General features: G+C 42.9%; 1 protein-coding gene across 2 annotated transcripts in view; it reads left to right on the top strand.

The window, feature by feature from the left end:
• The window catches only part of PTN (pleiotrophin), a 101,321-nt gene that overhangs the window by 63,484 nt on the left and 11,172 nt on the right, over positions 1-26,665 (top strand). For both annotated transcript variants that reach the window (XM_082692170.1, XM_082692169.1), the window contains exons 2-4: positions 12,775-12,890; positions 13,788-13,961; positions 15,945-16,106. In XM_082692170.1, the coding sequence (XP_082548296.1) occupies positions 12,776-12,890; positions 13,788-13,961; positions 15,945-16,106 (451 nt within the window). In that variant the 5' untranslated portion in view covers position 12,775. The remainder of the gene's footprint in view (positions 1-12,774; positions 12,891-13,787; positions 13,962-15,944; positions 16,107-26,665) is intronic.

The following is a 26,665-nucleotide window of genomic DNA, read 5'->3' on the forward strand; positions in this document are numbered from 1 at the left end:
TTGACTTTTGGCAAATGTAGAAGAGCTTCCACTCTGAGTTGGTGCTAAATGCTTCCCTGATAATTCTCTTTCTCATGCAGCCATACAGAATATACAATATTGTCGGATTATATTTATTCACTTAGCGGTATATTAGTGAATGTGAAAGTCTCCATCTTTTTCTTTTTTTAAGATTTTATTTATTTATTTATTTGACAGACAGAGATTACAAGTAGGCAGAGAAGCAGGCAGAGAGAGAGGAGGAAGCAGGCTCCCTGCTGAGCAGAGAGCCTGACTCGGAGCTTGATCCAGGACCCTGGGATCATGACCTGAGTCAAAGGCAGAGGTTTTTAACCCACTGATCTACCCAGGTGCCCCTCCATCTGTTTTTAATTGAGTCACTTCATGTGAACAGATAAAGTCACAAGCTCTTAGAGATCCCATCTGAGCTTTGTAGTTAATAAAGTTGTACTTACTTATTTAGAAGACTATGAAAATACAGAAGTGATCTTGATGGAAATACTTTATTTTAATTTGAAGCTGAGAGTTATACTTTTTTTTTTCTCCTAAATCTAATTTTGTGGCCGATGCTTGACTTTTGACTGTTAAACCCACCTTGCGTTTTGGGGAACAAACCCAGAATGTAATTCCTGGTTGATTTTGGTAGCATTTTGTTTAGGAATTTCTTCATTTCTGTTCATAAGAGGGGCTTGCTCTTTTTCTTCCTGTTTTCCATGAGGAAATATGACATGAGGATTATATGACCACATAATATGAGTTAATGAATATTCTTTATTTTTCTTATCCTCTGGGAGAGTTGTGTCATATTGGAATGAACTGGTCTTTGATTGCTTTGTGGATATTGCTTTTCTGTTTAACCTGAAGAGACTTCATACTTTTTTTTTTTTTAAAGTAACATGAAAGCTGCAGTAAATCTCTGCATATGTATGTACCCATGAAACCACTGCTCAGACTGGTTGCTTTGCTGAGCTAGGCTGAATGAGTATGGATTTGTCTTTTCAGGCAACAGGGGGCATTTATTTATAACTTGTTAATACTGTTGAGAAATTAGCTCAGTTCATCAATACAGATGACTTTCTTTTGATTTTTACTGCCCCAAGTTGAGAAGTGTCCTTTCAACTATTCAGAAGAGATTTTGGGAAAACATTAGACACTTTTAAACACATTTGCTTTTAGTTACAGCTTTTATATCTCACACAAAATATGGTACATACTTTAATTGCCTTGGTCTCTATGATGAGTTAGTAATCTCGTAGGGTTCATGAGATCAGGTATAATTCACATCTGTGTCTCCCTTATAACATAGCCTTTTATCTTGCATATGCTAGGTGGTCACCAAATATTTACTGGTAATAATTAGGATTTCAAAGCTGTGCCTATTCTGACTCCAGCTTATCTAAACTACACTTTCTTCTTTTTACTACAAAACTACAGTAAACGATAACTTGTAAACTGAACTATTTACTTAAAATGGTCTCTTGATTTCTCACCTAAAACTTTAGCTAATTCTGCTTCTCTCAGTGGAATGCTTCTCGTTCCAGATTTAAACTTACCAAAATCCAAACCATCTTAAAATATCATATTGTCAGGCGCCTGGGCGGCTCAGTGGGTTAAGCCTCTGCCTTCGGCTCAGGTCATGATCTCAGGGTCCTGGGATCGAGTTCCGCATTGAGCTCTCTGCTCCACAGGGAGCCTGCTTCCTCCTCTCTCTCTCTCTGCCTGCCACTCTGCCTACTTGTTATCTCTGGCTATCAAATAAATAAATAAAATATTTTTTTTTAAATTCTCTCTCTTTAAAAGAAAAATATATATATCTATCTCGTATTGCCACCCTGTGTATTAAGCTGTCCCTGGTATCCTTTCATAAAGATACACTCTCTTCCATCCCACTCTCTTCCCTAAGAACCACAGGAGCTACCACTGATGGAGCTCCTAAGGCGCCTGTCATATTATATTCGTTATCTCGTTGTCATCTTCAAACAGATCGTAAGCCTACATAATAAGTTTCCATAAAGGAGGATATTGAGCATAAAAGATTACCTACTTTGTCCAGATCACTGATACCATAAACGATGGAGTCAATGTGGAGGAAATCCTGCTGACTCTACAGCCTCTTCTCTTTCCATCGTATTAAAACAAAGGTTTTATTGCCATATGACTTTCTGTTATATTACCCTTGTAATTATGGTCGTACTTGTTAAACTATGTGTTTGATCTTTGATAAAAAGATAAAATCCTGTCAAATTCTAGTAAAGGCTGGAATAGTCAAAATAACACACTTGTAAAATTTCTATTTTTACATACAGGAATTATGGAAATTCCTCTTAATACCACGAGCAAGGTATTTTGAATACTCAAAATATATTTCACATTTCCATCACCATACCTTGCGACATCTGTTCAGTTCCGCGTTTTAAACAGATAGTTTTGTATTATTGGCATATCCCCTCCAGTGTAGACTTGAGATTAGCTAGACAGGTGACAATTAAGTTTTCATTTTTGACCGATGAACGTTAGATGGGAACCAAGGGGGAAAGGAGTGAAAGAAAAGCTGCTTGAGCCGAAGTGGAGATGATGGTGAGGGCTGGGGGCGGCTTTCAGCAAACCTGCTCAGGACGCACTCAGTGCCTTGCACCAGCCTTTGATGCCTGCCTCTCTGGGAAAACACCAGTGCTCTAAAAAATCACTGCTGTAGCCCAACTTTGTTTTCCTATGCAAATCAGAAGGGTGTGTGTGTGTGTGTGTGTGTGTGTGTGTGTGTGTGTGTGTTTGGAGTCTTAGATCTTGTTCTTGACTCCCAATTATAGTACCTTTAGTACCTTTGTAATAAACACCTCAAGTTGAAGTCCCTAAAACATCTATAAATTGACGAACAACAACCAAAATCCCACAGCCTGAAGAGGAGTCACGTCGAGAGCATCCGGAAGGACCGCTGAGTGTGGTGGCTGACATCTTGGCGGAGACCTGCAGTTGCAGCCACACTCGCACAACAAGCAGCCGTTCCTTCTCTCCGTCACCTTCGCTTGCTTCTCTTCTCCAGACTAGTGCGTGACGCTGTCTGTCTTCCTCTCAGGATGTACTCATTCCCTCTTCCCCCTTTTGAGGTCCATCCATTGCTATTTGATACCCTGTACTCCATGTTCTAATCACTTTTGGTCCTTGAATAGATCACAAACATCTTCATACACTTGCTGATGTGACTCCTTCTGCCTGAAGTTGTCTTCTTTGCCTCCTTCCTTAGAAGACTTCAACTAAAAAAAAAAAAAAAAAAAGAAGACTTCAACTATTTTTTTTTTCCCAAAAAACAGACAAAAATGCTCCAACCCTCTACCTCACTCAGACTTGCTAAGCAAAATAAGTACTTGGGCCTATACCCTCAGAAGCACTGATTTTTCCATAATATTTACCACAGTGAATTATCATACTTGTTTCTCTTTCCTCCCAGTTGGAACTCTTTTGAGGAAGGACTATATCATGTTCATTTCTCCTATTCCCATTCCCAGCATAGACCCAGCCCTTAGCAGGTGCTCTAAAAGTTGGCAGATAGATGTCTAACAAAAATGTCCTAAAATATCACACTTCTCCAGCAGGTGCCACCATGCCATAAAAATATTTTGGCCTGAAAGTTCTCTGTATTTGAGGCATTGCATTATGCAAAATCAAACGAATGCCCTACTTATCAATCTAATTGATATGCACTTAGTTAAAATCAAAGGTGGAACACTGCTGAATTTACTTCTGTGCTGTGAGCAGAGTGTACCTGAGGTTGTGCTGAGGTTATGCATGCACGTGCTTGGGACACATTCTTTTCAAGGCTTAGTATTTAAATAAGACAGCTTAACAAGGCCAAAATGAAGGGCTGATTTAGTAACAGATTTCATTATAAACACAATGCCTATTTACGTGAGAGCAGGAGCCTGAGACAGTGATGAAACCATTCAAGAATAAATCAATATGATGATTTTAGGCTTGAAGAAGAGTTACTGAAAACAAAGGGAACCTGTAAGCAAGGGAAAATAAAATTAAAACAATGAATTCCCAGGGTGCCCAGATGACTTGGTTGCTTAAGCTTCTGCTTTTGGCTCAGGTCATGATCCCAAGGTCCTGGGATTGGCCCCATGTTGGGCTCCCTGTTCAGGGGAGAGGGAGAGCCTGCTCCCCCCTCACCCCCCCCAACCCCGCTCACTGTTCCTATGCCTGCACGCACTCACTCACGCTCTCTCTCAAATGAATAAGTAAAATTAAAAAAATAAAATAAAATAAACCACTAAGTTCCCCATAGAAACGAATCTCTCTCAAAGATAGAAGGCAGAAGAAATCACCATTATTAAGTACAGGTATTATATGGGAAGATAAAATTACAGTGGTGTATTTGTCTAACCAACCCTTTGTCTTTGTAACCTTAGACCACCTTCCTCTGTGAATATTGTGTGTTTCACAAGCAAGGTGGAGAAAGTGGGCTTACATAAATAATAAACTACTCCAAAATCAAGGGTCTTGAGCTGTTCAGGGAACGCATGAATTCAAATGTATTTTCATTACAGTCGCACCTACGTAACACCCAGTGCTCAACGCATCCCCCTGGGATGTCTTTCCACTTCTCTGTGCTTTCCGCACCCTGGTCTTAGTATGATCTCAGCGGCCAGCACCTACAGTTCTTCTCCAGAGGTCTGCTGTCTTGGGAGAGAAGATAATTTGCAAACAAAAATAAAGACCTAATACATCCCACATGGGCTTGTGCCAAGGAAAACGTAAAGCCAGGTGAGGGAACATACATGTATGAAATTGGTGACATTTTAGATAGTGGAGTGAGTTACTCTATTGGACACCGGGCTATTTTTTCTCTTATTTATGTTATTCTATTCATCCATTTAGCAACTAGATCAGTGACATTTCTGTGTCAGACACTGTTCTGAGCTTTACAAATGAATGTAAGGAAAAGATGGTGTCCTGTCCCTTAAAAGCCTTATGGATTATTGTAGGGAAATGAATACAGTTTGTCTATATACACAACTATATACATAGATACACAAATATAATCACAATCACACATGCACACAGCGAAAGTTATACTAGATGTTAAGGCTTTTTATTTATTTTTTATTATTATTATTATTTTTAAAAGTAGGACTATGCCCAGCATGAAGCCCAATGCTGGAATTGAACTCACCACCCTGAGATCAAGACCCGAGCTGAGATCAAGAATCGGACGCTTAAAATGACTGATCCACCCGGCACCTCTGATGTTAACGCTTTTGATAGAAATTCAATTTAGTGGCTACTCTAAATGTCAGTCATTCTAATAGGACCTTGAAAGATTCAAGGCTTGTACTGTTGGCAGTTTTCCAAAGATGGGCACTTACTTCCTGGCCGGTGTGTGGGGGCGAGTCAGCTAGCTAGAAAGGAACCTGAGGAACCTCCATTGACTGCTCCGTGACTACAGTTTTTTATTCTCTACGTGCTTTGTGCATTACAATTAGAATGTATCATTTCATTTTTTTTTTTTTTTTAAGAAAGGAATGATTTTAAGAGAGACTCAATTGCTAGTCATGGTAACAAAAGAAGACAAGTCAAAGGGGCCTTACTAAGTGGTGGTTACTCAGTATAACAGGGTAGTGGGCTCATGGTATTTTTCGTTTTTTTATGCTTCGGTTGATAGAGTCAATAATACGCCACTTGTATGGTCAGGGTTTGTGAATGGACAAAGTCTATGGATTGGACATGACACAGTGAGCTCCCAAGATAAAGAGGACAATGTGGCCTTGACAGAGGCCTCATTAGAGGTGAAATCCCTGGTGGCAAGCCTTGGGAGGTGATAAGAGTTTGCTAGGTAGAGACATGTGGGAAAGAACTTGTACGGGGTAGCAGGGGCCAAGGATCAGTTGACTGAAACACTGTTTTTGAGTTCAGAGAATTAGCAGTCTTTCCAGCTAGAGACACACGGAGTGGGTGCAGGAGGGAGAGCACAGGTGAAAGGAATTCCCATGAGAAAGAAAGATTAGCACATGTTCTAGAAATTCTGTCTATACCTAGGCTTTACAAGAGTATAGATCAGAGGGAAGCAAGAAAGGCCACTTCATGCTAGAAGGTAAATTACAAGATCGTGTCGTCCTCTGTGAGGAGAAGAATTGGATTGCCATTTTTGCCCAGGGGAAATTCAGCTTTTTACCTTCTATTCTAGGAAGATCCCACGCAAAATGCCAATTTGTTGTCCTAATACCATTAAGGATGAAGGGTTTAGGGGGCTGCGATAGAAGGTAAGAAAGCCTACTGGGTGGCTCAGTCAGGTCCTAGAATCAAGCCCCACGTGGGGCTCCCTGCTCAGCAGAGAGTCTGTTTCTCTCTCTCGCTCTACCCGCTGCTCTGCTTACTTGTGCTCTCTCTCTATCTCTCTGTCAAATAAATAAGTAAAATATTTTTAAAAAAAAGAAAGGAAGAAAGCAAGCAAGCAAGCCTACCAACCAAAGGCACTGTGGGTCTGCCATGTGCCAGGTACTATGGTGCTGACTTTTCATGTATCCTCTCCCCTCTCAAAACATGGTGGGCAGTCTTCACAGCCATGTCAAGAGCTGAAGAAGATAAGTTCCAGAGAAATTAAATACAGGGCTTCATTACATAGCCAGAGCTGGGATTCTAACTGAGGGCTCACCTACTACAAAACCCTTACTTATTCCTCTGTATCAGGTTGCAGTGAACAGATAGAAAAAGGATTAAGAGGAAACTAGAACATTCTAAAATTCTAAAAGCTCATCTCCAGTTACTTTTGATTATAGCAAATGAAAGGAGCGAGGGAATAATACAACTGACCCACGTCCCTTTTGAACTCATGTGGCTCCAAAAAATAGCTGAATAAACATACCTTCACGTCACTGCCATAGTATGAAGGGTAACCAAATTGATTTCCATTGAATTCTTGCTTCAGTTGATTGATCTTTCCCCCCTTTCTTCTTCCTGGATGTTTTTGTGTTTTTAGAGTGGAGTTGGAAATAGCCATTTTCAAGAAACCTACACATTCCTGTAAAGATTAATAAGGGTCAGAAGTGAGGCGGCTACATGGTTTTAGTCAAAATGGGTTTCCTGCTATATTACCAAGTCAGAAAACAAGAGAAAAGAATACGCTGGGATATCATATTTAAATTAAATAAATGGGGGTCATTATTTTTCTTGAGAAAGGTAAACATTTCTTAAAATGATGATTTGGTTGGTTTTCTGTTTTGAAACATGAGATTAGATATTCATACAGATCATACGATGGTAAGACTTCAGCTTTGACTGGGCTGCTTACTAGTAAGTCAATAGGAGTGAGAAATCGTTGGTTGTTGGCCGAACCTTAAGTGGATCCAGAGATTGTAGCGGAGTGGAGAGGACAAGGTCAGTCAGGAGGAGTAGATGGCTAATTACTGAATTTCAGAAGAATTATAAAAGCGACAGGCCTATTCCATCTCTGAAGACAAGAATGAGAAATGAAAGTAATAATTAGGAGGCTTGATGCAAAATAATTATCAATAAGATATACCATAATCTTCTGGCTCTTTCTCAGTCACATGGACAAAGCCGTCTGTCACCACCCTATCTAATTAGTCCTCTTCGACTCACTGTTTATCACATCACCTTTTTATTTGTTTATAAAATTTACCACCGTCAGAAGTTATCTTATTTTTGAATTTCTTTACTTGCCTATGTGTTTACTTTTGACTTTGCCCACCAAGTGTAAGCACCACGGCGTCAGTACTCTGGTCCGTGTTGTTCAAATCCTTGTCACCGCTGCCTAGACCAACTCAGGCTACGAAGGCTGCAACTCCTACATACACAGAGTTTTTGAATAATTGAGTTAATGGATACACCATTTGTGATGTTTCAAGTATTAATATTAACATATGTCAGTATTCATAAAGTACTTAAAACAGGTCCTCGCATGTAGTACAATAAATGCTTGTTAACCAAGTGAGTACCTTCCTAATAGAAGCTGACCGATCTCCCTCAAACTAAATTAAAGTCACTTCTGAGAAGTAAGAGAACACAGACATTTAAGTCTATGACTGTGGTCATCTAGAACATGAGTCATAGTTCATGCTCCATAACAGAATTTCTGATCATCAGTGGTTTCGTTTGCTTTGTAGGAAACTTAAAGGAAATTCATCTTTGGCCTTAACTGAATCTCTGTCTTTGGTTTGCCCTCAAGAAAGAGAAATGCAAAATAGTGGTCCTTCCCTCATACATCATGACATTCTATAGTTCTTATCAGAACAGAGTGAACCGTTATTGGCCATTTGACAGTATAAACTTTATTGGGGTGTAAGCTTCGTGAGAACAAGCAAAAACTTCTCACTGCTCATTGTTGTATCCTGAGAGTTTAGCTCCATGGCTGGCATATGGTAGGTGTCCCAAAAATGTTTAATGAAAGAATGTGCTCATGTGGGGAGAAAGGAAACATTAGGATATTTTTGGAATCTTCCTGAATCCTCACATAAATACAGATGGGGGGGTAGATTGATAACAAAACTCCAACCAAGGGACAAGGTTTAAAGCAACACTCAGGGTAGATTTTTATTATTTTTATTATTCTTTCTTAGCTCTGGAGGCTTGAAGTCCGAGATCAGGGTATCAGGATCGTTGGGTTCTGGGTCATAGGCTGCTAGCTTCCCATTGTATCCTCACTTGGCAGAGAGCAGAGACAGAAAGAAAACCCTCCTAGGAGTCTCATAAGGGCATGGAGCCCATTCAGGAGGGCCCGACCCATATGACCTCATTGGATCCTAATTCCCTCCCAAAGGCCCCACCTCCTAGGACCATGCAGGTGACGAGGGGTACGGCCTCAACATATGAGTTTGGGGGGGGTACAAATATTCAGTCCATACCAGCCCCCCGGGAATCATTGAGTAGGACCCATTGCTGTTCCCGTCACAGAAGAGCCAAACAAAAGACTGTGCAGCTCCTGGGGAAATAGCACGGTGCCACTTACAGTCTCGCCAAAGGGTTAACACCTGAGTCTGATTAAGCCTCTGCTCCCAGCCTGCCAGTGTACAGCAGAACAAAGGAATGTTGAAATTCATCGTGAGTTTGCAATCATCAAAATCCAGAATGTGGCCCACTGCTGATTACATGGCCTGGTTCTTGTAAAAAGTGAAAACCAGGAAAAGAAAGAAAAAAAGGGGGCTGGAGGATAATCCTACTTAATAAAAGAAATGTAAAAGATAACCTTTTCTAAGATTAGACATGTCTAAAGAAGCACACTCGAATAAAAGCCTCAGGAAGTGCAAAGAAGGAATTGCTGCCTATTTGTGTTGGAGCTCCAGGGCTCTCATGGCGATGGGGAACATGGTAAAGCCTTTGGATATGAGTGGAAAATTAATTCATCTTATAATTCACTAAGTTGTGTGTTTGCTTTGTGTGGTTTTCTATACGTCGTGTTTGATTTTACAATAAAAAGGTAAAAAAACTATTTCCCAGGAGTTTGGGCAAAGAAAGCACAAAAAGTCTAGAAAGTTCTAGTGATGTGTAATACATGGTGCAGATCATTCTCTGATGATGCAGTCTGTACGCTTGTGGACACTGACTGTGTATGTCTGCTTTAGATTCTGGCTGTTGTCTCCAGCCCGGCTTCTTCAGTAAATTTCATGTCCCCTGGCATAGACAAAGGATGGAAAAATCAGTTGAGCATGCATACTAATTCCTGTGCTTGATGCTGTGTTTTGGAGATATTTTTCACTAGCAAAAAGTTGACCGAGCAGCTACTCTGGGCTGGGTCCCGGACCTAGGTATTCAAAACAAAAAGAGGGGACTGGCACGGTTTCTGCACGTAGAGGGCATAAAATACAGTTGCAACAGGAGATTTTTGTTTTCCCCCATTTCATACAAGTTAAATTGCCTTGGCATGTTCCCTGAGTCTCAACGTGGAACCTCTCGACTTCCCTGAACTTCAAAAAAAAAAAAAAATACTGGGGATAAAGGTCCTTGAGTTTATTTTAACCTAGGAGGTCCAAGGTCAGAATGAATTTGTGCCCTGATGATGCTGAACAAGTCTTCAGTGGGCTATCAAATCCTCTCTCTCTCCTCTTTTTTGTTTCATTCTTTTGTGTTTTGCTTTTAAATAATACTAGATAGTTCAAAGTGCGATGCTTGTTATTTCTCAATAGAAAGCAACATTATCGTTTTGCAATACAAATATTGAATCAGTATGTTGTATACTCAAAACTAGTATAATGATATGTGTCAATATACCTCAATTTTAAAAATTGAAGAGAAGTATTTCCTTGTACTAAGTAATAAGAGTGTAAGGGTGGATTAACTTTATTCAGCAATTAAGAATACATTTCTTAAGATTCCGGGTTGGCTCTCTGTCTACATCTTCATTTTCACAGCAAGCCTCTCAAGCAGTTGCTATAATCACTGCCACTTTGCAGATGTCAAAAGAGAAATTCCAGTGGTTGTGATTTGCCTGAGGACATCCCCCAAATTAGGTGGTCAGGCTAAAGTTTGAGCCAACATTTCCGCCTCTGGGTCCCATGGTCGTCCTTCCAAACAGATCACTAAGGGGCCAGTTCGATTCCAGGATTCTTGTCTTGCGTTTACACCAGAGTTTGAACGCCTCTTAAAATTCTAGATCCTGTTAAAATGCTAAAGGAAGGAGAGCTAGCTCTCTTTTTCCTTCTCAGCAGCTTTTTCTCTAGGGAAGGAATGAGGATTTTGTAAACTAACTCATCTCCTTTGAGTTGGTTTCTTAAACTTTAATTTCCTTTGATCTCTGAGCTTTAGACTTATTAGTGATGGAGATGAACTCAACAGGAGTTTCCACACACCACCATCTATGGCAGTTTTCCAGTTGATGGTTCAACCCCATGAAACTAAATCTATCGGGGCAAGTGCAACAAAAAATGGTGGTAAGAGAAGGTGAAAATAAGGAAATGATTCAAAAGAACAGCCAATTTAGCAAGCCTTCTGCCACTGTTTTATTTCCCTCAGTGCCAACAATTCGCCATGATCCAAGTCCTTTTGTCTGTTCATCTCGCACGCCCCTGGAGAGCGAACAGGGTTAAACTATTTAGACAGAGAATTTTTGCCTTTACTTGATGCTAAGGACAAACAATCAGCGATGCAAATACCACAAGCAGGGGACCCGTGAGCCACACGTGTGCTAATTACTCAAGTATTTCCTACAGCAGCAGGCATCAACGTGCACATTGGGCAATGTTTGGGAACACCTGAATTTGGGGATGATTCTAGTCCTCCTTTTTCTAAAACCCTTTACTTTCTTAAATAACCTTTATTCATTTTCTCCAGCCGGAAAAATGGAAGCTATCAAAATATAGGCCCATGTAGAATAGTAAGCAAAGTAGGAGGAAGGGGAGAAGGAGATGAAAAGAAAGATGGTCTCCAACTCAACCGCATTGCTGGTGGCTCCTTTTACACGGGCGAATTGCTGTGCACAGGGACTTGGGTGCATTTCTCCTTAGTGCATCTCAAACTAAAGTCTACCATTCACCCACTCCTTCAGGCTCTGAATTGTTGCGAATTCATATCAGAAGCAGAGAGGGTGCGTTTCCATTCTAATTCCAAATGTCATCCACTTCCTCTTTTTCCTTCCCGTTAGCTCACACTATGGCAAAATAACCCCTTGACTCAAAACAAGGGTATCCTTAGGAAATCCTGGTCTGGGTGTGGTTTTTCTCTTCAGAATTCAGTGAATTTAACTTGAAACATTTTTGAAAATAAATATAAAAGTAGGAACTTAATAGTGTAAAACTAGAAATGCTGAGGCTAGAAGTAGCCAAGTGACAACAGCTTTCTACTAATACCCGTTTGCCTGAGTGACCGTGGTTCTTCACGCGGCTCCAAGGGCATTACAAGGCTCTACAAAGATCAGCCCGTTGTGTGGTTGGAAAGTTCACTTGTGAGCTGTGCTTTCTCAGTGGGAACTTCTGAATCCTCAGAGGACAATGTACACATTGTAGTACACTTTGTTCTACAATAAATTGTAGAACAGAATAATATCAATTCTGTGTGTGTGTGTGTGTGTGTGTGTGAGATTTTTCACACTCAAGGGAATCTAAAATCACTCTTCTGGAAAAAAAAAAAAATCCTCAGATCTAATGACCATGGGTAACCATGCTAACAATTAGTTGTCACAAGTGACTTCAAGTTCCAGGAGTCTTTCTAATGTTATTCTAGGATTTTTGACTCAGAGCAAATGTGGAGAATTTCAAATTATGAGTGAGTGTAATCTCTTTATTATCCTAGAATTGAGAAGATTTTTAGATTTTATGTGAGCTTATACATGTATTTGACATAAAGCATGCTAGCCCAACTTCTGTCTTGCACCTCCCTCTTGGTGGACCAGTGACCATTAACTGTGTTCATTCAGATTATCCATGTGGACTACAAAACCGAGGTTGTTTCTAGGAATTGTCAGGAGTCCCAAAGATGACCATAGTTACAGACCTTACCATGTATCCCTACCAGCAAGATTCACTGCTCAGAATTATGCCATGAAAATTCTTTTGATTCCATAATTCTTGAGTCATACTTCAGCAGGTAATTTCGTGTGAGGTTCTTAAGTGGGGAACCATTGTATTTTTGTCAGTAAACACCTAATTGCAGAAGAACACTTACTTCAGTGGCCGTGGGAGAGAAAAGAAAGAATTCTGCTCAAGAGCACTGATAGAAACCTTCTGAAACTCTATTCCAGAAGTGGAACATGGCGCCCTTCCTTAAGGAGTGCCACCAGCCTTCCTCTCTTAGGCTGACACCACCTTCTGTTTCTCTGTTTATTCCTAGAATGCAGTCCCAGCAGTATGTGCAACAGCGTCGAAAATTTGCAGCTGCCTTCCTGGCGTTCATTTTCATCTTGGCAGCTGTGGACACGGCTGAAGCAGGGAAGAAAGAGAAGCCAGGTAAGCTGTAGGGTTAGGACTACATAACCCTACATATGACATACTTAACCCTACATATGACATACTTAACCCTACATATGACATACTTAACCCTACATGTGACACACATAACCCTACATGTGACACACATAACCCTACATATGACATACATAACCCTCCCTCTGTTCTTTCTTTAGAGGAAGGTAAGTGACATCCCCCGTCCTCACCCTGCCATAGGTCCTAAAATATGGCTGATGGTTATTAACATAAGGACTGTATTATAGCCCTTATGTATGGACTGCTGAGGAGCAAGCAGGTGTCTTACGTTGAGTCTCTTCCTCAAAGAAGAGTCCCGCAGGGCATTTTTGTTTTATCTCATATGAACAAAGGGGGAATCTGAAGCTCAGAGCGATACAGCATCTTCTCTCTGTCCCTCCCAGGGTCATGCACGGTAGGCTGTGGAACTGGCAGTCTGTTTATGTCTGTGAGGCACCACATTCAGCTTATGGCTTCCAGCTCTAAGACAGAGAAGGGAACATTGACTTGCAATGAAATGCTAATCTGACAACCCTTACTTCTAAAAGAATGTTGCCTTATCTTTCATATTTCACTGGCTTTGAACATCTTTACCAGAAGAGTTTGCTTCTAAAAGGAGATGTCATTAGATCCTTTGTACAGCCCCTAGCCCCTGGAGTTACACTAATATGAGTTCTGTCTCCTTCTGTTCACCTTCTCTCTTCTCGTGATCATTCACCGATTCAATCACTTGGCTACCGTGGGTCAAGGTGCTACAGTTCACTGGACAGTGAAGACAGAGGTCAAAAGCACAGACCCCGCAATTACAACGTCCTGGAATGAACTTTGTTGTAGGAATCAGAGTTTCCCAGAGGTGGACTCATGTTCCTTTCTTCTTTCCAGAAAAAAAAGTGAAGAAGTCCGACTGTGGGGAATGGCAGTGGAGTGTGTGCGTGCCCACCAGTGGGGACTGTGGCCTGGGAACCCGGGAGGGCACCCGGACCGGAGCTGAATGTAAGCAAACCATGAAGACCCAGAGATGTAAGATCCCCTGCAACTGGAAAAAGCAATTTGGAGGTAAGCCCCACCACTACGGTCCTGCCGATTTGGTCTTCCACTCGGGGATAATGCTTGTGTTCTTCCACCGGTCCTCTTTTTGAGCTTGATTACTGTTTATTTTCAATAAGTTGATCTCATCAGATTGCAAGTAACCAGATACCTTGCCTTACCTCCCAGGTTTCTCAGCTTTGGTGCTACTACCATTTGGGGCCATGATGCGTCTGGTGGGGAGGGCACTGTAGGATACTGTTCCGGGCACTGTAGGATATCGAGCACCATCTCTGGCTTCTCTCCACTGGTTTCCAGCAGCACTCCCCGCCCCCATCAACTGTGACACATAAAAAGGTCTCCAGATGTTGCCAGATGATCGTTGGGGTCCAAATAGTCCTAATTGAGAACCACTGTCCTACCCATCGGGACATAAACCATACCCTTGATCCTTCCTGAGTGTGCCTTGACCTGTCTTTTCTTCTCTCTCTCCTTCTTCTTCTAGTTCTCATTCCTTTTTTCTTCCTTCCCCCTTCTCTTATTTACTCCTCTTCCTTTACCAGACATCTTTCTGGGGCTCTCAGGACCCCCCTCTTTTGATCTTTCCCCACCATCCACCCTGGTTAATAGATTTGCTTATCAAATCTAGCCAGGCCGCTTACAGGCAGTTTCCATAGACTTTACTCTCGCTAATTATTGTCATTTTCCTACTGGCCTCCTCTGCCTGTTTGGGAAGGAGCCTTTCAACACTTCCAACTTTGAAGCCCACTACTGAACACCCAGATTACCTGTCTTCTCCACATTCCAGACTTTTTGTCTTTCTTGGCCTTGGTGGTACGCAGTTCCCCAAATGTTCTCACTCTTTGCAGAAATGTATTCTGACTTATAAGACAGTAAAGAAGGATAATGAATATACACACTGTATCTTTCTCATTCTCTATAACCTCTGGGGTGCTTCTTGTGAATGCTGGTAAGTTCTATAGCACATGGTGAAATTCAGATACATTTGGTCTTAAATTGTATATGGGTTCCCTAAAGACTCACCTACAGAAAGTTTTTAAAAGTGTGTCTTAAAGAATGAATGCCTAGAATATATAAAGAGCTCACAAAAATAAGAATCCAGTTATACAGTGAGTAAAAGACATGGACAAATATTTTACAATAGACGAGATACAGGTGACAAACACTTGAAAGATGGTGAACATCTATCTCTTCCGTGCTAGGGAAACGGGCATGAAAACCAGTGAGATGTCACCGTATACCACGTACCTCTCAGAAGAGCTAAAATGACAAATAGGACCAAATGCTAGAGAGGAGGTAGAGAAACTAGGTCCTTCATACCTTGCTGATGGAAATGTGAAATGGTACAGCCACATTAGAAAGGAGAATGGCACGTTTTGTTTTGTTTATAGTAAGAATAAACATCTGTTTACCGTACAACACAGTGGTTTCACTCTTGGCCATTTATCCTAGAGAAGTGAAAACTTAACGTTCCTCTAAAAATTTGTACACAAATAGTAGATAGCTTAAAATGACAAAAATTATAGAGATGGAGAAAAGATGAGTGATTGCCAGGGCTCAAGGAGATGGGAAGGGAGGAAGGTGCGTAGGCAAAGGCTATGACAGGATTAACCCAAAGGACTGTTGGAACTCTTCTGCCTGTTAATGTGTAGATGTTCACTCATATCTACAGACCTGATGGCGTCACACAGAACTAAATGCACACGCGTACACACAAATGAGTGCATGTGAAATTGGCAGAACTTGAATGACTTCTGTGGGATATATCCCTGTTCATTTCCTGGTTGTGCTCAGGAATTCTGGTTATGCAACACAATCACAATCGAGGGGAGACAGGGTGAAGGCTACAGGGGTCTCTCCAAATTATTTCTTTCAACCGCATGGGACTCTACAATGATCTCACTGCCAAAAGGTAAAAACAGAAGTGTGTCTACCTTTACGGAACTACTAGAGGAAATTAAAGATTTCTGTTTGGTCCTACCCTGCCTTTAGCGGAGTGCAAATACCAGTTCCAGGCCTGGGGAGAATGCGACCTGAATACCGCCTTGAAGACCAGAACCGGAAGTCTGAAGCGAGCCCTCCACAACGCGGACTGCCAGAAAACAGTCACCATCTCCAAGCCCTGTGGCAAGCTGACTAAGCCCAAACCTCAAGGTAGGTTCCTGTCATTGCACCGCAGTTTTCACGTGTGTGTGTTGATGGACTCACGTGGGATTTTCAGGTAAGGAAACTCGAATTTTCTGGAAGGAAACCTTAGGTGAATCACCTCAAGAAAAAGACTAAACAAGCCCTGTGTATTGAACATCTCACCAGTGCTTTTCAGCAGGCAATTGACGAGTCCAGATTAGAGTCCTCTGCACAGATGGGGTGTGGGGGCGGGGATTGGAACAGCCTCCTCGCACAAATAAACAACTTAGCAGAATAAGCCAATTAAGACATTTGCTGTGTGGTGACTGTATATTCCAAGCCCTAAACTGGGACTGCATCCTGACAAGTATGAACAAATTCATGGAGACCGTGAGGCAGAAAATCTAAAATCGGGTCTCTCCTAGATTATCCAACGAACATAGTTTTCATGAAGTCAGCTACATTATTTTACCTTTTTCCTATCTCCACTGCAAAAATTGATAAGTCCTATATTTCCTTCACTCCTTTCAGCCTCTCTCACTCTCTCTCTCTCTATATATATATTTTTAAAGTTATTTTACTAAGTACATTCATCATGAAATTTTCAAATTATGTAGAGCTGTCTTTCTATTTATTCCCAGAAAGTTACACTCTGCTCTCATGCCAGAGAAAGGGAACCAAAAACAAATATCATGGCTATGGTTTCGTAGAAATAGGATCCCGGCTGAGGGAAGACAAGGAGTAGTATTACACTCTTATTTCATGGGTGTAATGGGCTGAATGGTGTCCTCTTCCCTCCTCCCCCATTCAGATGTTCAAGATCTAACCCTCAGTACCTTAGAATGTGACTGTGTTTGGAGATAAGGCTTTTAAAGAGTTCTTTAAAGTGGAATGAAGTCATATGAGTGGGCCCCAGTCCAATCTGACTGGCATATGAAGAAAGGAGATTAGGACACAGATACATGGGGAGAGAAGACCATGTGGAGACATAGCGAGAAGATGGCCGTCTAAAAGCCAAGGGGACACACCTCAGAATAAGTCAGTTGCTGACAGTTGGTCTCACACTTCTAGCCTCTAGAACTCTGAGAAAATACATTTCTCTTGTTGAAGCCATCCACTCTGTGGTACAGGGTAAGGCAGCTCTTGCAAATGATACGGCAGGTCTCAGGGAACTCTAAAATATCTCCCTGGTTTGTACTCATATTTGCGCTCTAAAATTCATACTGGCCAGATTAAATATAAGGAGAAACTCAGAAGAACTGAACTTGAAGCCCACAGGAAATGAAAATAGGAAAAAAAAAAAAAATCCTCCAGGAATTAGGAGGATTGGCTGGCTTGCTACGGATCATCGGAAAGGTCTAACTTCACAGACCTAGCGCTTCCATCTCTGGTGGAGTGGACGTGGTTGCCCCCAGTGGTAGGGTGGCCAGATGCAGGCCACACCTGCCAATGGCACATCTAGGATTCAGGCTGCCCTTTCCAGATCATGGAAATGTGCTGGTTCCAGTGTGTGTTTGGAAGGTAAGAAGTGGGGCTGGGGTCAGTATATGAGTGTGTGTGCCCACTTTATAAGTATTACTTGTCTGGAAACAACTGCTCAGATCTAATGAAAATTAGCAGCCTTGTCTATCCAGTGACACATTTCCAAAACTGGAAGAACTCAGAGATACACAGTTTTCAAATTAATTTATTTTTAAGGCAGGCAGAGAACCAAAATATTGAGCATAAATTGAGCATGGAAAAGAAAAGGAATGAAAGAAGTCCCCATGCTCGACCATCATGGTTCTCAACCTGGGTTGCACATTAGAACTTCCTATGAGAGCTTTTAAAAATCCCAGTTTGCAGGCCATAACCCAGACCAACTATCTCAGCCTCAGTAGCTTTAAAAATTAAGATGTTCCTTAAAAGCTTTCAGTATCAGCCAGAATCAAGAATTACTATGCTAGTAGGAAACTCACAGAGACTAGACACACTCACATGTGCATACACACACGCATGTACACATAAGTCCACAGTCCATTCTGGTTCTCTCCAGTGCATGAGAGAAACTGCAGCCTAATGAATGAAGAGGAAAGAATGAGAGAGGAACTGGGCAGTAGGTGGTGGTAGGGCTGGGCGGATACAGAAATCATTGCAGGGTTTAGAATAAATAGAACAAAGTGGGGACATGATTCAGAAAGACCCCTCAGGATACTTGGTGAAGATATTAAGTGAGGACTTCTTTGGACTTGGACCATTGGATAATTGACCTGTTTACATATTCCTCATCTGGTGACATGTAATGAAGGTTGTTGTAAGTTCGGCTCAGGCTTTCACCTTGAAAAATAGCAGTTAAAAACATTTTAAGTAGGTAAACATTCTGTCCTTTGTTTCTATGTCAAAAATGAAGGTATATAATGAATTAAGCATGGGATGAGCCTGAGTGAGTTCTCTATGTCACAGCACTAGGTAAAGCCCACCACGGTGTGCAAAGGTGACTCCCAAATGGAAGACACTTTCTAGAGCGTGAGCTCTTCTTTTTTTAAATTTTAATTCCAATGTAGTTAACATACAGAGTTATATTAGTTGCTAGAATATAATCCAGTGATTTAGCAATTCTGTATATGTCTCAGTACTCACCACTACGAGTGTACTCCTAATCCCCTTCCCCATTCCTCCCCCGCCCCTCTGGTAACCAGTTTGTTTTCTATAGTCAAGAGTCTGTTTCTTGGTTTGCCTCTTTTTCTTCCCTTTGTTTTGTTTCTTAAATTGCACATATGGGAGAAACCCTATGGTATTTGTCTTTCTCTGACTTATTTTGCTTAGCATTGTACTCTCTATTCATGTGCGCCCTTGCAAATGGCAAGATTTCGTTCTTTTTTATAGTTGTATAATATTCCGTTGTGTATCTATACCACATCTTCTTCCTCCAGTCATCAATCGATAGAAACTTGTGCTGCTTCCATAATTTGGCTATTGTAAATCAAGCTGCAGTCAACATAGGGGTGTACCTGCCCTTTTGAATTAGTGTTTTTGTATTTTGGGGGGTAATTACTTGGTAGTGCAATTACTAAATCTTAGGGAAGTTCTGCTTTTAAATATTTGAGGAAACCCCACACTGTTTTCCCGTGTGGCTGTCCCAGTTTGCATTCCCACCAACAGTGTGTGAGGGCTCCTTTTTTTCAACATCGTCACCAACACTAGTTGTTTTTTGTGATTTTGATTTTAACCATTCTGTCAGGTATGAGGTGATACCTCATTGTGGTTTTGATTTGCATTTCCTGATGGTGAGTGATGTTGCCCATCTTTTCATGGGTCTGTTGGCCGTCTGGATATCCTCTTTGGAGAAATGTTCATGTCTTTTCATTTTTTATGGATAATTTGGGGTTTTGGCACTCAGTTGTAGAAGTTCTTTATATATTTGGATACTAATCCTTCATGGGATATGTCATTTAAATATCTTCTGCCATTCAGTAAAGTTGTTTTAGTTTCATTGATTCCCTTACTGTGTAGAATCTTTTTATCTTGATGAAGTCCCAGTAGTTTATTTTCACTTTTGTTTTCGTTGCCTCAGGACACATCTAGAAAAATGTTGTTATGACTGATGTCAGAGAAATGACTGCCTGTACTCTCTAGAACATTATTTCTAAAAACTGTTCTAGAAGACATCTACCAGAGTGTACGTTTCAGGAGAGCAGGGACCTGACTTGTGCTGTTCGCTACTGTATCCCTTTTGCTTAGAACAAGTAGTAGCCCGTAGCATATGCTGAATAAGCTAAAAAGAAAAAAGGTTTCACACATGAAATTTACCATAGACTGGTGGAAGCTGTGGTAAAGAAGTCATTTAAGTAACATTTTCATACAGTTATGCAATTACAAATTATTTTTCCCTGTCTTCAGGAAAGAATAATTCATCAGGGCTTCCTGCTACTTTAACTCAGGAAAGAGGGAGGTAGGGAACCCACCAACTTTGAGTCGGGCACTATGATGTGATAGGCACTCCTCATTTCAGCTTCAATGCAACTCTGTGCATGAAATTGTATGTCTATTACTTTATATTTGAGAAAGAACAGACCAGAGAGGGTAAGCAACTTATTTAATGCTTCACAGCTTATAAGTGGTGATTCAGATTCGAGGTCAGACACCAAAGACCGTGCTGCCTCTGAGTATTATACGCCCATGAAACTTTGGCCATGTTAGATTAATCTCGATGTCTAGAATCTTTCAATAGTAGAGCTTCTGGGGACCTTGCCTTCATCCGATATAACCCTGGGGGACCAGATGAGGACAGAGACTGTCAGTGATTCATCTAAATCCATCCTGTTGCTGAGGAGCAGAATCCGTTCCGGGCTTTCATCTCTTTCAGCGCCATTTTCTGCCCTTTTATCCCAGTCCTGAGCTCGTACCCAGAAAGTGCCTTTTACCCTTCCGTTGTTACCTTCTCATCAAACAAATCATCAGGTTCTGGTCTTTTGTCTGCCTTTTTTTTTTTTTTTTTAATGTTTGTTTTATACAACTTTTCAGTTTGATTTCTGTCCTCTTTTATTTTGGAAAATGGCAGTGGCTTGATAGGCAGATGATGGGACGCTCGGTGTGGAGAACGCGCTCTTTAAATTTTAGGGGGGAACATATATGTTGGTTAGGCTGTGACTACCCAGCATTAAATTGAGAAAAAGCTGGAGAATATCACTGTGACTTGATTCCTAATAAGGCAAAAAATTTAAAAGACTTGCTTGGGGGAGAGAGGGCACTTTCTCTCCTGAATTGGCACTGAAACTTGGGGAGATGACTAACTATGCCCTTGCTTTAGTTAAAAATCACCTTAAAACTCACCATGCTCCAGTCCGTTGGGTAGAAATGGTTCATCCTGTGGTTACGTCAATATTGCAGAAGCTCCACTCTCTAGCCTTGGTACAATTTCATCGACACTAGATACCAAGTTGGAAACTCTTGGTAAAGATTCTCCTCTCTTGAAACCCCACTTAATCCAAGAAGAGGGTTTTGTCCTCTTCTTCCATATTATATACTCAGAAGAAGAGAAAATATTGATATACTTAACGCAGACATAAGAACTGAAAGGTGCATAACTAGAATACAGCTTTCCTGGGGAGGGGGATAGGGTTGCTCTGGAATGGTCAGTGACTGAGGATTGTAACTAGAATTTGCTTCGTTGCTGCTAGAATCCACCAGGGATATATTTGGCGAGCAATTGCGTTGGACACTGGAGATTTTAATTTCTCAGGAAAAGAGATGGAGAGTATTAATTACAGTTATTAATTAAGAATTAATTAAGAAAATTAATTATGAAAATCCTGTATCTGTCCAGGTTTTTAGTTGCAGCAAGGTCTACTCTAGTTAGTTGAGCAGAAAGGGGTTATTCCGGGGGGGAATAGCTCACAGACTCTCCAGAAGGGCCAGAGGACTTGAGTTGGATCCGGGAGGACTGCAGCAGAAAGCAACAGATCCAAGAGAAATGTCTAATCATGCCAAAAGTGACTGATGCAGAAACCCTGCTGCTAAAATTATCCACAGTTTAGCACATATGCTAAGAATTGAACACCATACCTTTCCCCTCAAAACCAGATACCTTTGCCTCCTTTCTTGCCAAAATACCCAATTTCCCCCAATTTGGCCCTTTCTTTCTGGTTGCTGACTTCTACCTCTAGGACTCAAAGCATACCTGCTTGCTGGAAACGAGGTCACCTATAAAATTCCACTGCAAGGGACTCTGGGAAAATGTGTCTTTTACTTTCAAAACTCTCCTTGTAAATCCGAGGAGCCGGTGAGTGGGTCTTGAATTGGTATTTAGTGCGCAGCCGGCGGGGGAGTGTGCGGGAGTGCTGGAATGTATGGAAGTCTTCATCGGACCTAACCCTCCCTCCTTTTGCCTAGATGAGGCATTGATGACATTTCTTGGAGAAGTTGCCAAGAGTAATGTCCTATCAGACAGTTCCCCCACTGCACAGTGAGTGAGGGCTCTCATTATTGAAGCCACCGGTAGTTTTTTTTTGTTGAGTCATTTCGGTCTTTTCAGTTTGCGGGGGAGAAAAAGTGAGGATAATTGAGCTGTGGACAAGTGAAGAAAGTGGGAACCAGAGTCACTCTCTGCCAACAGTGCTACACAAATGACCAGAGCACAGAACCCTTCAGAGGGCGAGGAACACGTCTCTAAGCCACAGTGTCTCTCAGTGGTCCCCTTGGAGGATGGGCTCACTGTGGAATGAGAAGGTAGGCAAGCTAAGTGGAGCTGGCAAGACGGCCCCCCTGTGGGAGAGCCGTGGCCCTGCCGGCAGTCCGGACAGCGTGAGCAGGGGCAGCGCAGTGAAGCAGGCTTTTGGCGGTTACCACTGGAGTGCAGAGTCTGAGCTGAGGCTGGATTGGGGCTCATGCAGAAGGCCTTTGTACGAGCTGAGAGTTTCCTAGGGACTACAGAAGATGTGGCCTAATGATCATCCTAGAACATTCTAGAATCTTAAGTTATGGTCGAAATGGAAAGTATTAGTTGTTACTGTTTAAACAAGATATATAACATTTGTATCAGCCTCCAGATTTGCCTGGGACAGGAAGAGGAGGGAGCACAGGAATGTGTGTCTGTGCTACAGGTGGGCCAGGGAGCCAGGTTAATCCACCCCCTCCCCCTCCACCACCCCCCCCCACCATCCTGCCACCCCTTTGTACTCTGCTGTCACCAGATCCTTGTTACATTTCCCCCTGCTCCGGAAAACCCCAATTCCTTTTACTTCTTCTCAGCTATTTCTCAATGTTTTACCATCTTGCTGCTCTTTTTTTGGGCAGTTGCCTAGCCCTCTCTTAGGTTTGACAATTCATCCTTAAAGATCAAAAGGACGGCCACTGTTTCAGCGCAAGACTCAGCTTGTGTGCAGGACATAGGCACTGGGCAGCTGATTATAAATGAGAAACGGGGTCGGTTAAGTGATGTTCCCAGCATTCTCCGTTCTCTCCTGCTCAACAGATATTTTTTTGTTGCTTCTTTTAAAGATACAAGAAGTTGCCAACATTTCTTTCTAGACTCTGGGCTCTGCCATCCCTTAGCAATGAGCGTGCAGATGCGTTTTTCTAGGCTGAGAGACTCTCCACTGTGTGGAGCGGGGCGGCGGGCGGCCTGGGACGGCCTCCCCTTCTCCCCGAGACCCCGACAGGTTGGTGGTTGCTGCCCTTGTGTCTGACCAGAAAGAGAAGCCTGAGGAATCAGGCAGGAATTTAGTCCTTCTTGATCAGAGGGAAGCCCTTGCTCTGTTTGGTCTTAAGGTCTGATTTGGTTTTTATTCTGTTGTGGAAATTGTCTTTCAACATCTGTATTTTCTCATTCATGACACTAGCTGAAGTGAGGAGATCTAGTTCTTATTAGCATGTTAGCAAGATCTCTTATTAGCATAACAGTTTTGTCTTCTGTAAGCTATAAAGTCTACAGTGACTACCTCATCACTGTCAGGATGGAGTGACTGTAAAAATGCTTGATAACCATGCAGTGTTTCCTTCCTTCCAAATGAAAATCTTGGGGTGGATGTTTCCCTCAGTACCTTTTTGGGCTAAAGAACTACGGCGATTACAGCCGGAGTCATTACAATTAATACTTATTGAGAGACTTGTGTGTTTGGAGGACATTGTAGCGTACTGAGTCTACACTGTGTCCTTGAAGAATCACAAAAGCGCTGTGAAAGAGTTGCTATCATCATTCCTAACTTTACATCGAGGACACTGAGTCAGAGAAGTCAGACACTTAGCGTGAGGCTGTTCAGCTGATAATACAGGTATCCTGGTTTCTTACCCAAGAAAGAATGAACTTCAGACTCAGCCCTACACTCCCTCTTCTGTCACGGCTTTCCATCAGCAGTGGAGTCAGATCTGGACTCCTCAGCAGGACAGGTGGCTCCGCTGTCCCGACTGACGTCTCGCCTGACCCTTGTCCCCAACATTGCCCACGTGCTCTGCCCCAGCCGCGCCACAGCCCGGGGAGGGCTGGCGGCATGACCACACGTGCTTGCGCACCCTTTCTCTGCACCCGTGGGCCTAGAATCCTGGCGCCTGTTTTCCTTCTAGACATCATACATTTCGTTCTGTGAAATCCAGCTTGTTCCTTTGTAAAGCGTTTACCACCGTGGGCCTTGTGCTAGAGTTGGCACGGATCAGCTACGGCCCTGGCCCTGCGTGGACCCACAGAGCGGAGGAAGCAGCAGAGAGCGCTCCCATGCACCTCGGAAGGGCAGGTGCTGTTAGAGAGCCCTGTGGTCCTCTGGCGCGGTCTCCAATTTATTCATTTATTTAGAAAATCTGTGAAGAGCCTGCAGTAGAATGGGTGGTTAGGCAGGCACTGGGGATGCAAAGCAAGTTTCTGCCCTCTTACTGCTCTGTTCTGGTTGGGGGCATTGTTGGGGGGCGGGTAGATAATAGTGACAAAAACAAGAACTAAAAGGACAACCACATATTGGAGGAAGTGCTCTTGGAAAAGGCGGTTGGGAGAGGAGGGCGGCGAACGGAGAGCGAGAAACCAGGGCAAGCTTCTCTGAGGGGGAGTCCAGAACTTGGTCTTGAACACAGCAGGAGCCAGCCCTGCTGGTTGCTCAAAGAAGGCCCAGTTCAAAGTCCCTGAGGCCCACCAGGCTTTGTTTTGTTCCAGGACTAGAGAAGAGATCAGTATTACAGCTCGCTCGGCTTCCCTTCCCCGGCAGTTCGTCCCGCCTTGCTGCAGGACCGGCTGCTCGGATAAGACATTCATTCGTTCCTCCTCCGTAGTGAGTGCGTCTTTGCCTCTCGCAAGCCTGAACCTCGTTCCCCTTTGTAGTCCCTGGTCCACGAGAGGATTTCAATGAACAGCACCGACTGGAATGAATGAAGCCACCCATCCGTCGGTGAGTCAGGGAAGACCCCTCCTCATCGTCCTGTCTGGCTCACTAGGGCACATCATTCCTTCCCCGGCTCCAGTCCCTGCCAGGACGGTGTTTGCTCACCTGCAGTACGAGTCATCGGGCTGTATTACTCCCGGCCTCGTGAAAGGATTTTTAGTCCTCATCACCCTTGGTAAACCCGGCGCTCAGAAGCTCATTCGCTGTGCTCAGGCGACAGCGATTCGCGTGAACATGATTGGCGTGAAGGAAGGCCGCGCGTGATACAAAGTGTGCGCACAGGCGGGTTGCCAGGTTGAGGGACCTTCTCGCTCTTCCCGTTGCTTTTGCGTTTCTCCCCGCTGACTGCTTCCCAACTGAGCATTTGTGTTTTTGCGTTTTCGGTTGCCGCTTGCGTCGACATTTCTGAGCCACATACAGGTGGGTCCCGTGGAGTATTTTTGAAGCCGATGGCATCGCACTGAGTTGTGAGTGTGCATCGTCTCGCTTACTCCTCCCAGGAGCCCCAAGGGGTTTTGTGCCCATTTTACAAATAGGACATGAAGGTTGCAGTTTGCAGGTTACCCAGCTCAAGAGAGGGTCAGGTTTGAACTCGAACTCAGAAATAGTCCTTTTTCCAGAGTTCTTTTTGTCATGTCCATGCTTCCCAAACCAAGTGCTCCATATGGTGTCTCTTGGGATATTCTGAAAGAAATTAGGAATTTTGGATTCTATTTCCTCGATAATCCTAAATTATTACCATATGCGTGTTCGGGGTCATTGATTGAGCTGTGGGAGAGCATTTTTGGCTCAAGCCTGTGTGTACGAAGTGCTCTAAAGCAAATAATAACCTTTAGTGCTGCATTTCTCAGGCTGGGGTCTTTTAAAGAGGGGGACACTCCTGTAGAGTAAGAGCATGGTACAGGGTAGCCTGCTACCCATCGGCCTCCCAGGCCGGACGCTGAGCTGGACTCGGACTGCCGCCTTGATGTGGTGAGGATCAGAGCGACTCCAGGGCTTCACAAGGACCTGAAGCTCTGCTGTCCTGGTAACCAGGGGCGATGCTTCGCGTGCTCTCCGTGACTCCAGCCAGCTTTGCCCTGATGCAAAGCCTCTGGGAACCCTCAGGGAAATCAAAGCAGGCTGGCTGTTGCTCAGCACAAAAGGCGGGGGGTAGGGGGGGTGCTGAAAGACTTTTTCTAGAGGGGTAAACGGTGTTTGTAGAAGAGCTCATCAGAGATGCAAAGAGCAGAAAGCAGGTAAAATGTTCGTGGTGTCCTGCTGCTCAGGCATGCAGGGGACGAAACCTGGCACTGTTTCCAGTGGGTTCACATATTCATTTGCTTTTGAGAGGTTTTCAAATCTTATTTTCATTCATAGAAAAGTATATTTTCAAATCTTTACCCAGATGCAGAAAAGCACTACATGAAGCCGCTGTGAGGGCTTCTCTCTGAAGAGAGAGAAGTCTGGGGGCACCTCTTCAAGTCTACCCTGGGCTTCTGCTGGAGACAGAGCACTGGGTGGGGTAGTGGGGAAATCTGGAGGACACGTGTGCAGGGGTGTGAACGGGTGACTGAGGGGGGCACCCATGAAACTATTAAGGGACATCAAATCCTATATTGTGTGCCAAAGTCACATACCGTGGGGGACACATGTAAGACACAGCTGACATATTTTGCACTTCTGTAATTAATTTTTGTACCAAGAAGAAAGTGTGAAATCTAATTCACTGAGGTACGGGTTCACTAGCTCTTGGGTGACACA

This window comes from Mustela nivalis, assembly GCF_964662115.1.
Source record: "Mustela nivalis genome assembly, chromosome: 12".
NCBI lineage: Eukaryota > Metazoa > Chordata > Mammalia > Carnivora > Mustelidae > Mustela > Mustela nivalis.